The sequence below is a fragment of the Paroedura picta genome, chromosome 2 (assembly GCF_049243985.1).
Source record: "Paroedura picta isolate Pp20150507F chromosome 2, Ppicta_v3.0, whole genome shotgun sequence".
Classification (NCBI taxonomy): domain Eukaryota; kingdom Metazoa; phylum Chordata; class Lepidosauria; order Squamata; family Gekkonidae; genus Paroedura; species Paroedura picta.
Window position 1 is genome coordinate 145583174 of NC_135370.1, and position 15129 is coordinate 145598302.

General features: G+C 40.9%; 1 protein-coding gene and 1 long non-coding RNA gene across 18 annotated transcripts in view; one reads left to right on the forward strand and one right to left on the reverse strand.

Annotated features, from left to right (window-relative positions):
• The window catches only part of LOC143830518 (uncharacterized), a 39654-nt gene extending 30088 nt beyond the window's left edge, over positions 1–9566 (forward strand). The window contains exon 3 of the long non-coding RNA XR_013228513.1: positions 9516–9566. This is a non-coding gene — a long non-coding RNA (uncharacterized LOC143830518). The remainder of the gene's footprint in view (positions 1–9515) is intronic.
• RALGAPA1 (Ral GTPase activating protein catalytic subunit alpha 1) overlaps positions 1–15129 on the reverse strand; it is a 150307-nt gene that overhangs the window by 45433 nt on the left and 89745 nt on the right. For all 17 annotated transcript variants that reach the window (XR_013228512.1, XM_077323125.1, XM_077323123.1 and 14 more), the window contains 2 exons: positions 11347–11481; positions 9541–9724 (listed from right to left, as the gene is read on the reverse strand). Coding sequence is in view for 16 of the 17 variants with exons in the window: in XM_077323125.1 (XP_077179240.1) it covers positions 9541–9724; positions 11347–11481 (319 nt within the window). In the remaining variant the exon portion in view is untranslated. The remainder of the gene's footprint in view (positions 1–9540; positions 9725–11346; positions 11482–15129) is intronic.

Sequence of the window (15129 nt, forward strand, 5' to 3'; positions counted from 1 at the left end):
GCAAATATATGGTAACAAACTCCATGTAGCAAAAATCTGATTTGTGAAACAACAGGGAATCTACATCTCTATAAATGTAGAGAATATACTACTGGATACTATGCAATCTATACTGCTGAGAGTAGAATCTGATCTCAAGAATTGGACAAAGTTTAAAATCTCATGTTGTAGGAAAACAGCAGGGTTAAAGATGAAAATATTACCCAGGATAGCATTTGCATTTCATTATCCTACTTCACAACCCTCTTAAATGTCTCAATAAAATTCAGACAGTAATTAAAAATTTATTTGGAATTATGGAGCCTAAGACTAGGAAATAATTTCAATTCAAAATTCAAATCAACATACTATAAAGCAGTATAATTATTGAAATATACTTTCTCATGCATAGCCTGAACATGCAACAGACTGGTATTGATACTGTTGTACCACATGCAGTGGGAAAATGAGGATCTACAGCTAATGTGATAATATCTGAACTGATTACATTACGAAGTAAACATAGGACCACAAATTGTACCTTTACTATCCCCAATGGAATGGATTATTCATCATCATGAATCTGAAATAGCCAGGTGAACTGGCAGTTTCAGTGTGTGCATAACACATGGTTTGTCCAAGTTAACAAATTTCCCAATTAATTATGCCCTTTGGTGCAGCAAAAGAAAAATGTAACCCAGAAGTGGTCTCTCGGTACTAATATATGCAATTAAGGAATTTCACATAGGGTATGGGACTGACCATGACAAAATTATCATTGAAGGAAAAATGGGAAAGAGACTTGTCTGTCACAATGTCAACACAGGAATACTGTAAACAGCATAAAATAATATATAAATCTACTATGAATGTGTGGATTAAACAGAATGTGATTGTTGCTATATAGGTGGCATTATACCACAGTCTTGCAGAAATTTTTATATATTTATTTGGATTTTTATACCACCCATTCTTTACAGCTCTGTGCAGTTCACATGGAATATTATGAAATTTTACATGGAACATTATAATAATTTAATCTATAACATACAGTTTCAATACAAAATCATAACAACCAAGTAACAATTTATAACACAACATAAATAACAACAACACTGGGAGATCAAATTTGTTCAGTCATGGAAGGGCGTCTGAGGGCTGCTGCGGACCAAATATCAACATTTCTGGAAGAAACCTCAACCCTTGACCCATTTCAGTCAGGCTTCCGGCCTGGACATGGGGTAGAGACAGTGCTAGTTGCTCTGACCGACAATCTCTGATACCAGCCAGACCGAGGCGGGTCAGCGCTGCTCATACTATTAGAGACCTGTCAGCAGCTTTTGACACAGTAGATCATGAGCTCCTAGCTCACCGCCTAGCTGACACCGGGATACAGGGAACAGCCCTTAAACGTCTGATTTCCTTCCTCCGAGGTCGCAGACAGAGGGTAGCGATAGGAGAGGGAGTATCTAACCAGCACCAGCTCACATGTGGAGTCCCTCAAGGAGCTGTCCTCTCTCCTATCTTATTCAACATCTTTATGCGCCCTCTGGCTCAGTTGGTGCGGAGGTTTGGGCTGGGTGGCCACCATATGTGGATGACACCCAGCTCTTCCTCCTAATGGATAACCACCCTGACTCTCCTCCAGAACCCTTAGCCAGATGTCTGGAAGCAGTGACAAAATGGATCAAGCAGAGTCGTCTGAAGCTCAACCCGGCAAAGACGGAGGTCCTGTAGTTGGGTAGGAAGGGACCGGAAGTGCGTCTGCCCACCCTGGGTGGTGTGCAGCTTTCAGCAATGTACTCCATCAGGAACCTGGGCGTGATCCTGGATGCTTCTCTTACAATGGAAGCCCAGGTCACAAAGGTAGCGCAGCTGGCATTTTACCATTTCCGCCAAGCCAAGCTACTAGCGCCCTACCTGGACCTAGAGCACCAAGCCGCAGTGATCCATGCGACGGTCACCTCTAGACTACTGCAACTCGCTCTACGCAGGCCTACCCTTAGCCTTGTTCTGGAAACTACAACTGGTGCAGAATGCTGTGGCCAGGATCCTCACCAAAACATCATGGAGATCCCACATCCGGCCGATACTCCAACAACTCGGTTGGCTCCCAGTTGAATTCCGGATTAAGCTTAAGGTTTTGATAACCACCTTTAAGGACATATGCGGTTTGGGCCTGGTGTACTTGAGAGACCACCTCCCTGCCTATACTCTCAAAAGAGCCTTGCGCTCTGCCACCTCCAACTGGCTGCGGATCCCTGGCCCCAAAGAAACACGGCATACCTCAACAAGGGCCAGAGACTTTTCGGTCCTGGCTCCCACCTGGTGGAATGAGCTCCCTGAAGAGATCAGAGCCCTGCCCGAACATCCACAGTTCTGCAGGGCCTGCAAAAGGGAGCTCTTCCACCAGGCATGCACTTGAGGCTGACCGACTGCTGATTTAATACAAATAAGTTTGTATTAAATGCTAGAGTTGTGATTACTGGCACTTTCTAGAATGGGGAAATGGTACAGGCTCTGGACACAAACTCTTTTCTATATTTATGAGCCTGTTCATCAACTTGTGTCTCTACAATGATGCAATAGCAAGGCCAATGGTAGAGGAAATCCTGGCTTGAAGCTGATCAAACATAAGCCTGTGCCCAGCTCAGAGTCTACCCCAAGACAGCAACGGCAAAGAAAGTTTTCTTTTTCATCACATTTGCCTCTGTAGCATTCTCCATAATTGGTGTTCTGAGGGGAGAAAAACACCAAAGTTCACATTAATTGATTCTTCTCTTGTCCAATTTTTTCATCATCCAACTTTCACAACCATAAATGACTATTGGAAATATGATAGCTCTAAGTAATCTACATTTGGTAGTCAGGCTTATGGCCTTGATTTTCCATGTTTGATTCAACCTCATCATTGCTGAGCGAGCCAGAGCAATTTGACATTTTATTTTCATACTGCAATCACCACTAACATAAATTTGAGATCCAAGAAAAATGAATTCTTGAATGCATTTGATTTCTTCATCATCAATTGTTATTGTGACATGCCAGTTTTTGCACTGGTTATTATTTTTGTTTTTTCGGTGTTTAAGAAAAGGTCACTTACTTCATTGAACTTTGTAATCAGCTGTTCTAGGCCTGCCTTAGTTTCTGACAGGAAGGTAGGGCCATCAGCATAACGAAGGTTATTTAGATTCCTTTCTCCAATCTTAATTACAGTGTTTGATTCTTTGAGTTCAATCTCTCTCATAATGATATCAGCAAACAAGTTAAACAGGAATAGAGAATGAATAAAACCTTGGCGCACTCCTTTCTCTATTTTGAACTAGTCAGTGTCACCAAACTGTGTATGTACAAATGGCTTCTTGATTTGTGTAGAGTGACTGCATCAGTTTGATCACCCAAATTTTGCAGGGCTTCCCACAATTTGTTGTGATCCATATAATCAAAAGCTTTCTTGGAGTCAATAAAGCAGATGTAGACATCCTTCTGCCACACCCCTATTGAAAGCCAGCTTGAAATCTAGTAATTCAATTATTGTTGCTATGCGTTGTTGTATGATTTTGAGCAGGATCTTACTAGTATGAGAAATGAGGACTATTGTATGGTAAATGGAACAGTTTTTTGAGTCACCTTTTTTGGTAGTGGGATGAATACTCTTCTGGCCAATTATTAGTTTCCCAGATTTTCTGGCACAAAGCTGTCATGGTTTTGATTGGTACACATCTCAGCAGTTCCTTGGGTATGATGTCAATATCTGGTCCTTATTGATTGGCAATTGACTCAAAGCTTGTTCAAATTCCTCAAGAATGGCCAGTTCAAGTTCTATTTCTATTTCTTTTTAATTTCAAAGAGAGCAAACTTCTGTTCTGCATGCATACAGTTCTGTGTATTCCTGCCACCTGTTCTTGATGCTTTGTTGGTCAGTCATTTCCTTCCCTTGTTTCTTTGATAATGCTTTTGTGAGCACCAAATGGCATTCGGAACCTCTTTACTTGTGTGAAAGAATTTCTCATATGTCCCTTTTGTAATCCTCTCCTAGCTGCTGCATTTCTGATTCCAGTAAGCTTCGCTGTCTATTCTTGCTGCTCTTTGAAAATCTGCATTTAATATTCTTGCTTCTTCCCTTTTGACTGCAACTTTTGCTGCTTTTCTACATTTAACTATTCTTATCGTTTAATCTGAGAGCCATTTTGATCTTTTTTCTGGCTTCTTGTGTTGTATGTGTTTAAACTGCTGTTTCAACAACAGTTGAATTTCCTGCCATAGTTCATCAAGCGTCTTCTCTGTTTCATCCAATAGCTGAAATCGATTTTTCAACTCCACTGATATGTGAGCAGATTTTTATTTACATCAAACTTCCTTAACCCTGATGTTCTCTTGATGTTGCGGAGTTTTGTTTTGATTTTAGCCAGTAACAGTTCATTATCTAAACTGCAATAAGCACCTAGGTGTGTTTTGACAGCAAGGATTGTTGGCTGCATAAGATATACTCTATTTGTTTCCTGTGTAGTCCATTTGGTGATGTCCAAGTGTACAGGTGACATTTATGCTGTTTGAACCAAGTTTTCATGATGAGAAACAGATTTTCATGACAGAATTGTGCCAGATGATCACCTGCATAATTCTCTTCTCCAAGTCTGAAGTTTCCAGTAATGTCTCTATCTCTGCTGGTGTGGCAAGTTTTTCAATAAAGTCATCCATTATGAAAATAACATCCTTCTTGGGTACTTGTTTTAAAGTGTATTGAGTGGTGGTATAGAAGTCTTCAATTTTTGCCTCTGTTGCATCAGTTGTCAGAGAGTATACATGGACAGCTGTGATATTTATTGGCTTGGCACAAATTCAAATTGTCATAATTTGATCAGTGATCAACGAAAAACTTGCCACTGCTCGAGAAAAGTTTTTGCTTGCAGTAAGCCATGCCATTCTTTCTTGTGTCCTGAACTGTAGATGGCAAAATCCTCCGACTGAAAGAAACTATCATTTGTCCAACCCAATTCACTGATGCCAAGGAGGTCAATGTTCAACTTGACCATTTCTCTTTTGACAATTTCCAATTTTCCTTCAGAATCCTCTAACATTCCAAGTTGCTATTCGGGACATCTTCGTAAAGATCAGACCCTTGCTTTCACCATTGGCAGCATCAGCACTGGGAGTTCTTGCTGGATTTGCCCCAGGAACATCATAAAATCCAGGGCTACCTGCTGCAAGTCCTTGCTCCTCCCCAGACATTTGTTGGATACCTTCTGGTCTGAGGGGCTCACCAATGGGCACCATATCTAAATTGTTTGAGAGCGGTACCATAGGATTTTCTTGGCAAAAATTTTTTACAAGGTAGGAAGCCAGGTCTCTCCTTAATTGGCATGCTCAGGTGTTGGACACTTCATTGCTTAGCTCCAAATCCTGATAATCTATTTATGTATCAGTTCCAATACAGATTCCTAGAAGGCCATACTGCATATTCCTATCCATTGTAAAAAGAATTCATTTATTCCTCCTTTCTGCTTCCTGTTGTTTAAACAGTTACTAATACATGAAAGAGCCCAACCTCTTACCCCAAGTTTGTTCTGAAAGCTTTAAGGGACCCTGTCAGAAGCATTTTTCCCATCAAAGTGTATAACACCTAGCCGAAAACTCAGGCATATTAAAGTGCAAGCTTGTTTGAGAGTTATAATGTTTTTACATAAATTGTATATTTCTGTTTACTTCGGGGAGGATATGTTAGAATGGAATCTAAATGCATGCATACACTATTCTAACATTTATATACTTAACTAGAGGTAAAGCCCATTGTATTTTCTAATACAATGGGCGCTAGGCTGGGCGCTGCTGGCCCGGTGGCCTTGCAGGGCTCCTGTTGGGGCCGCCACGCCGAAGCCTTCCCCCCTCCCTCCCCCAAGGTCCCGGCTTCGGCGCGGCAAAAGGAGCAGGCCCGGCGGGTCTCCGACACAGCAGGCCTGCTTCTTTTGCCTTTCCCCCACCCTCCCCCCGATGTCCTGGCTTCGGCACCAGGAAAGGAGCAGGCCTGCCACGTCTTCGATGCCGCGGCCCTGCTCCTTTCCTGGCGGCGAAGGCTCTTCCCCTGGACCCCTCACCTCCCGGACTGACACTCGGAGGGGCCAATCAGGAGCCGCTTCATGGCTCCTGATTGGCCCCTTCGAGTTTTTATCCCGGACTCGCCCCGCTCCTTTCTTCTCCCACATTGCCCTTACTGCTTTATTACTACTGCTCCTGTGGAACGGTTGACAAGATGATGATAGAATGCAGATATGCACAAACCCACTTGTTAAAAAAGGTTTGTGCATATCTGATGTTTCTCCATTCAGAGAACACACAGACTATCAACAATTCTCTTTTTTAAAGAGCTCTAGAACAGGGATAGTCAATCTGTGGTCCTCCAGATGTTCATGGACTACAATTCCTATGTGCCCCTGCCAGCAAATGCTGGCAGGGGCTCATGGGAATTGTAGTCCATGTACATCTGGAGGACCACAGGTTTACTACCCCTGATCTAGAATGTTTGCCAGCGGTTTGTGCAGATACAGGACCCATATAGAGGACAGCACAAAGACAAAGGAAAAAAAACACAGAGAATTTTAGTGCTCAAGGACAGTCCAAGACATTTTGGTACCTAAGACAGCCAGTGTAAATTAGTTTCTCTCTCTCCAGTTCAATTAATAAAATGCATATGTAAAAGTAATTGATAATCTGTTGCCCTTTACTGGTAGGGCAAGACTAGACCAGCTGCTCTGATCTTTCTTTCTCAGTAGTATTAGCTCTCAGAACCTCACATGCAGATAACGCTAGGGGATTAAATATTCTTGTTACTGGATTTCAAAGGGTCCTTGGGTTTCAAGGAGTACTCAGCTGGAAGAAACAACATGCAACTTCAAATAAGCTTCACTGAGCAGAGCCACCGAAGCTCCCTGTCTTTTATTTGTCACTCTGTCAAGATGCCACTTTGCAGAAAGACAACATGGTAGCTGAAATCTCAAAGCAGAATTTAAAAAACCTCACACAACCATCTTTGTATCTACAACTTCAAATACTCCACAGCATAGTGCTACAAATATACACAACAAGGAAATATTTTCTTGTCATGAAAAACACTACGTAACTCGAGAGGAAAAACAAGGCAGAAGGAAACCAGACACAGGGCGATGGGTAGGACCTTAGATGACAAAATCAAATAGAAAATGCTCCCCAGTTCATATATTCTATGAACTATTCAATTAAATGGAAATGCCTTGAACTAGCTTCTCTCTCTCCACTCCTTACCATAAAGCACCTTCTCATAGAGTTATAAAGTCAGCTTACATTAAGGAAGATTAAGAAATCATCTCGCTTTCAAGAAGCTTTTTTCATATTAAGTCCTGGAAAACCAAGTCCACTTATACAAACTTGGAATCGATCCATATGACCAATGACATCTCTGCCCTGAGGACTAAGGTGCTGAACTGGTGAGAGTCTTTGTGTCTAGCTATTCTTGCTAGAGTTCCAAGGACTGACCAGAAGATGGTTATTACTTGGCAATGGAAATCATACTTCTTTTGGACTAAAGCAAGTGGACACCACTTAAAAAAAAAAAAGGGTCAAGAAGGTCATGGAAATGGGAGGAAAGCTGAGGCACCAGAGCCCATTTCCGAGTGTCCTAATGTTGGATCTCATTTTCTACACCCAACAATATAAGCAAAATCTTCCTTCCTTTAATAACTATCTGTAATGCCAGCAATACAAGCATTGTTCTCTTCCTGATAGGACAACTACAAAGCCAACAGAGTTGTAAATACTGTAATTAATCTAAGAGTTTTTCAATAATTCCGTCACCCATTTTACAGGAATGTCTCTTGAATATAATTTTAAGGAGGAGGGTGAATTAGAGACTTAATTCAGATGAGTTATTTTGGTTCAGAAAATAGTATTAATAAAATGTCTTTTGGGATTTTCACAAGAAACTGTGAAAACCAGTCCTGTGGGGAAATGCAAAATGAAGAACAGCAATGGTTGATTTTTTCCCCAACAGACTTCATCTAAAAAGGGGGGGAAAACCCCCACCTATTCAAGGATGTCTTTTCAAATTGTCAGATTAAACAAATCACACAGCATTTGTTGCAAACCCATAATTACACATTATTATAGCACACAAAAGCACCAAGGCACAAAAAGCTGCTGCAATTCTCTACACTTGCAATGGAACATGTAGGGGAAGTTAATTTTGGCAAATACTTTAAATATTAGCTTTGCATAATATGTATAGGTGAAACTGTAATTAGGGCAGAATGAATCCTTCGATGCCTCTTTCATTCTGACCCTACAGATGATTACTCTTTGCTAATAAGACCTCAGCCATTTGACAAAAAGCCAACTACAGTACCTTGCTTCATTCTTCAGTAAATTTAATAATTACCACTCCTCCTGCCAATAGTTCTCAAATCAGATTTGTTCAATCCAATACTGAGCTTATTAGAGGACAGCTCTGTGTTCAGAATTCTTTGGCCAAAAAAAGTACTTGAGGATGATGAAGCATGCCTTAGACAAGGGCACAATGATTAGCCATTTTCTTCACATAAAAAAAAAACAGCACGGAGTCACTACAGACCACAAAATCACCTGCTGTTAGCACACAGCTGCTACAAAAAGGTTCTGCATTTATCTAGTCCTTAATACCTTTAAGGAAGCCTAAGGGGAACAGCTTAATACAGGAGGAGAATGACACTACACAGAATATTTGGTCTCAGTATTAAAGCCCATCTTTTCCAAATTTCTTTCCACCAGGGCCATTTGATATTTGCTAAAAGAGAGATGCAGCTTAGACCATCTTGCAACCTTTATTTCACAGTGTTTATTTTCAGAGGAAAAAATATTCCCAATGTGGAGCAGTCTTTGTGAAATGTTGTCTTTTAAGATTCAAATGAATTTCTTTGAGAAATAAATATGGAGTTACTTTAAATGACTTCAAAAACCCTCTTGTAAATTCATAATTTTAATTGTTCAAAAATATTAAAAGTTTATATATATATATATATATAAATATAAACATATATATAAACATATATATATATATAAATATAAACATATATATAAACATATATATAAACATATATATATATATATATATATATATATATATATATATATATATATATATATATATATATATATATATATATATATATATATATATATATATATATATATATTCGATAAACATTATATTTTCATTTCAGTGTTGAAAGGATAAGATAATATAGCTAAAAACAAAACCTGTGTATTTTGCTACTTGTTTACTCATGCACAGGAGACAGATCTATATTGAGATACACAGAAGGGCAGAAGGATCTATATTAAATTGATTTTTATGTTGTTGAGGAGACACTTAGTTGAGTAAGTTGAGTTACAATTGCTCAAAATTGCATTGAATTATTCCACATTGATTAACACCATCTATAGTCTCTAATGGTATTAGATGTAATTCAAAATTCACACGTTAGACAAACAACTCAGTATTGGAATGTGTTACTTTATTTGGTCTTAAGGAGGAGTTCATCAAGGCCAACTGACCTTCGGTGACTGGTTGAAGTTTTGAAGACCGTTCTGAATCAGGTGAATGCAATGGCTCTGGTTCTTTCAAACTTTCTAAATGCATAAAAGGATCATAATCCGAAGATGCCAAATCAGAAAGGTTCATAGGAAAATATTTTGGATTGCTAAAGCACTGAGATCCATAAACGCATCCATGAAGAACCTATGAACAAATACAAAATTGACTAAAGTCTATGAACACATGCTACAGTGTGGAAAAATTGATAGTGAAGCCATAACATGCATATGTGCATAGAGTGATACATATGTACACCCAATAATATTCTGTCCTTAAGTCCTATCAAAGTATTGCTCTGGAAACTAAAATTGGTATAAAATGCTGCTGCATGTGTTCTTCAAGAACCATGGAGAGCCCATTTCATCCTGATCCTCCAGCACCCCACTGGCTACCAATTGAATACTGGATCAGGTTTAAGGTACTGGTATTCACCTTCAAGGCCATATGTGGTGAGAGCCCTGCATACCTCAAGGACCGTCTGCTCACCTATTCTCCCCAGAGTGTGACACTATCTATTTATTCCAAAAACCTGGTGATCACTGGCCCCAAAGAGGTTCACCTGGCTTCGACCAGACCCAGAGCCTTCGCATCCATGGCCCCAACCTGGTTGAATGACCTACCCAATGAAATCAAGGCCCTATCGGAACTCAAAAAGTTCTGTAAGGCCTGCAAAATGGAGCTCTTTCACCAGGCTTTCAGATGAAGCCAGTGACAGGGATCCCTACAACCTGGTCTTCTTGATATTTAATCTTCAGCTATTACTTTGTATTTTAGAGTGTTTTGAGTGCTTTAGGTTACCTGGTTTAATGGTGGCTCCTGGTATATATTTAGCTTTACCCAAATGAACTTTTTTGGAAGAACCGGAAAAATATCTGTGAAAGAATCCTGGATCTATTTGGGAATTATTTTTGGTTTTATTGACTCCTAGGTGGGCTCTGTTGGGCAGTCTCGAAAGGCTCTAGTGGACAGTCAGGTCTAAATTGGGTAACCCAGTAGCGCCCCAGCTAAGCCTGTGGAGAGAGTTCTCTTTACAGGATCGGCTTCCTGTCAGGTTCTGGTTTAAACTGGGCTGTCCAGCAGAGCCTGTGGGGAAAATTCTCCCTACAGGATTGACTGCTTGCTGGGCCTTGTTGGGCAAGTTAAAACCAGGTTTCCCAGTACAGTCTCAGCCAGGCTTGTAGAAGAAGTTCTTCCTACAGGATTGACTGCTTGGCCAGCTCTTTTGAGCAGTCGGCTTTAAAAGGACTGTCCCCAAAAGCCCCAAGCTGAGCTGCCTCTCTGCCTCTGTGCTGTTTTGAGTGGCTTTCCCACTGCTATTTTTTCCCCCTTTGGTGATTTTCAGTTTGGGTCTACTGGACCTGAAACAATCCAGGATTTCCAAAAACTCCCAGATCCTGATACCCTACCAGTATTGGAAACTGTTTTTTTTTTTAAGGGGGAATCCCAAAATTTTCTTAGGTTCAATAAACCTGAATCAACAAAAACCAAGAAACAAAAAATTGCATACCCCTACTGGTAGCCATCAAAAGTTATGGCAAAAGTAAATCATTTTCAAAGATCACATAAAACATCAAGAATGTGAGAAAAATAATTAAGGAAAATAACTGAGGATACAACACTTAACATAAAAATGTACTTCATGCAAAAGAAGTAACTTCCAGTGCGTAAAGAAGCCTAAAGTGATGTACTTGTTCATTAGTTCTCTGGAACGGCAACTATCATTTTAAAAATAAAGGGAGAAACAGAAATATGTTAAAAATACGTACCTTATATATACAGTTGAGAACAGATTTTTCAGTTTTATTATTTTCAGATCCTGCAGTGCAAACAGGTTGAAACAGTGTCTTTAAAGGCAAGGCCATTATCCAGTCCAGCAAACAGAGAAGCAGAGCTACCACCAGCTGAAATAGAAGAGTACATAATTAAAGATAACTATAAAGAACAGAATGCTTGACTCTGTATTTGTTTGCTTAAAACGTTTGTATGCTGCCTTCCCACCCAATTTGAGTCCTCAAGTTGGTGAGCAATTAAAAGTGAATAAAATCAACGTTTGGAAACAGAGCATGCAAGAAGGAAATAGGGCCACCAAGAGCACACCAGATGAAACTGAAAAGGTTTTGTCTGCTGGTCGAGGACAGATTAATTTTCTTGAAAAGGGAATCACATGATTCTGGGGCCTTTCTTTGTGACTGAGACAGGCCTTCCTGAGGTTGCCACTTATGTAGCATCAGATAGAAGGGACATCCAAAATAGGGCGTCTGAAGGTGTTCCTAAAGATCAAGCAGGCAGTCTTCCCATGTTAACCTACTTGACCTCTAGGTTCATCTTCAGATGCCCTTCTTCCTTCATTTAGCATCAATGGCTAAGAGTCCAATGCTTTTGGTAGTAGAAAGATGCACACCAAATATACAACATAATCCCCCTAAAAGTTAAGTTCAATGTAGGAAGTTATACTCAGTGGGACCAATATGTGTGTACTGTATCTGTAGTAGACAGCAGCAAAAAGACTAAGGACCATAATATTTCATTTATTTTGTTACATATACATGCAGTAAAAGATGTAAAACAGGTATTATCCTATGTAGCACTATGAATATGTTTTGGGTACTTATATAGGAAAGTTGTCCAGTTTGGACTGACGCTTAAGACTTTGCATACTTTACAAGAACTAAGCTTCACTGAATTGTATTTAGGAAAGACCAAGGAAAGAATTGAACTCAAAGTCTCACTATTGTGGATGAAGGCGATAGAAACAACCAGCATCAATGTTCCAATAAGGGAAGACTAGAATTAAGTTTTTAGAGTGCATTCAGCGGCAGTTGAAATGCATTGCAGTAGTGAATATGTGAGGTTCTGTAAACATGAATAATCAGATCTACATAATTAGAAAAAGTCAGGCTACATAAATTAAAGCCTTACATTGTGAACTGTTTCCTATAAACAGGAGGGCATTCAGCATGAGGAAAGTGCTGTCTTTGGGATTGAGATGGTTGCACTAAAACATGGTTGCACTTATTTGTAACTGATGTTCATGTGCAGACCTGCTGTAGATAATCTAACAACTCCCAGGAGCATGAGACCTTTTTGCCACCTTTTACGGAGCTCCCATAAACTGTGCTGATATGAAGGGTGGGAAAGCACCTCCCTCAGTTTTCTGAGACGTTTGCTGGAGAAGAATCCTTGATGAACATAGACTGTGTACACTAAGTGGCTGCCCTGCAACTATCCAGCAGAAAGGATCTACTGTGGGAAGCAGAGGTGCCGTGACTCTTGAAAGTTTATATATTTGAAATCATACTAGCCTTGAAGGTGCAACAGGACTTGAATCTTGCCTTCAAATAGTAAAATCCTCTACTTTCTACCTATGAAGAAGAGAGAATGCCATAGACCTTAGCCAAGAGTAGAGTTCATTAGTCTGAGGAAAAGTGCATGCACTCGAAAGCTCATGCCTGAATAAATCTTTGTTGGTCTTAAAGGTGCTATTGAATTCTGATTTTGTTGTTTCCTTAAAGTAATGGCAGAAAACAAGTCTATGACATGACAAGATGTATTGATCTGCTGCTTAGCCTAATGTCTTCTCCATGCAGCACTTTGGCCAAATCATCCTTTTTCACTAGGGTTAAGTTGGAGTTAAGGTACTATATTCTCCCAAAGTAAGAGCTGGTATGGCCACATTTCAGCTCCATAATTGGCAATTCCCAGAGAGGCTTAAAGAGTTAGTGGTCCACCCACTGTTGGATCCATGGGAGCCAGCCAACTACTGGCCTGTCTTGCATTCAATGTTTCTGGGGAAGTTGGTTGAAAGGGCCACTGAGGACCAATTACTAGCATACCTAGATGAAGCTTCAGTCTTAGACCCATTCCAGTTTGGCTTCCAGCGAGGCCATGGGGTGGAAACAGCACTGGTCACCCTGATAGATGATCTCTGGAGAAGCTGGACCGGGGCAGGTCAACATAGCTCATGTTATTGAATCTCAAGGCACTGTTCAACATAGTCGATCATGAGCCTCTGGCTCACTGTCTCACCAACATGCGGGACGGCTCTTCAATGGCTTTCTCTAGGGTCACGGGCAGTGGGCTGCTGTTGGGGAGATGCAGGCTCACGAATATCACCTAAAATGTGGGGTGCCACAAGGGGCAATTCTCTCCTTGACCTTGTTCAACATCTTGATGCACCCTCTTGCCCAACTGCTCCAGTAGTTTGGGTTTGGTTGTTATCAATATACAGATGACACCCAGCTTTATCTCCTGATGGACAACCACCTGGATACACTCCTAGACTATCTTGCCAGATGTCTGGAAGCAGTGACAGGATAGCAGAGTCACCTGAAATTTAGCTCTTCAAGGACAGAGGTCCTGTAGTTAGGTAGGAAAGGACCAAGTGAGAGAGTACGTTTACTCTGCCTGGGCGGGGTTCAACGGTTGCTTCTTCAGCCAGGAATCTGGATGTGATCTTCAGTGCCTCTTTATCCATGGAGGTGCAGGTATCAAAAGTTGGATGGCTAGTGTTCTTCCATCTTCACCAAGTCAAATCACTAGCACCTACACCTAACCATAGTCATCCATGTGATGGTCACATCAGGACTGGACTTCTGTAACTTGCTCTATGTGGGCCTAACCTTATCCTTGCTCTGGAAACTGCAATTGGTCTAGAATGCAGCTGCCAGAATTCTTATGCAAACTTCTTGGAGAGCACATATTCAACCAGTGCTAGAACTGCTGCACTGGCTCCTAGTTGAATTCTGAATCTGGCTGATGATGGAGCCAACAGAGAAATGTGGAGAGGGTTGATCCTGATCTAGGATCTCCCCAAGATGGAGTGAGGGAACTGATGCCTAGAGCGAAGTATAGGTGAGGGAGTATTTGGAATCAGGGCTAATTCTGATGGTCTCCTCAAAACAAAGGGTGAATGAGGCTTCAACTTAAACTAAGACTTTGATGAGGATGGTGAGTAAGATGGCTTCAGTGCTTTGACTTAGGTGGAAGGCTCCAACTAACTCCAGAGAGATGGTTGAGTTTTGGGAATAAAACTTGGAGCTATCAGGACTGAGGTCGTGTCTATACTCCAAGCAGGATTATCAGTTGAGGGAAGATGGAATGAATGTCAAATCAGGAGTAAAAATACAGGAAAAATATACTTGACTTCAATTTCCCAGATGTGTGCTGGGAAACACTCTGCGAAGCGTCCTCAGTCATGCAAGTTTCTGACCTGCCTGGCTGACAATTTCATTTATCAAATGGTAGATGAACCCACAAGAGGTTCAGCCATACTGGACTGAATACTGACCAACAGGCAAGAGTTGGTGGATGAGGTGAAGGAGGTGGGGACCCTAGGGGGAAGTGACCATGTCCTCATAGAATTCCTTTTGAGATGGGGAGCCAAGGAAGCTTGTAGCCAGACACGGATGTTGGATTTCCGTAGGGCAAACTTTAATAAACTCAGAGACATGATGAGTGTCATACCATGGACGAGAATGCTGGAAGGGAAGGGAGCATGTGAAGGGTGGGCGCTACTCAAACAGGAGCTATTGCATGCTCAATCAATGACT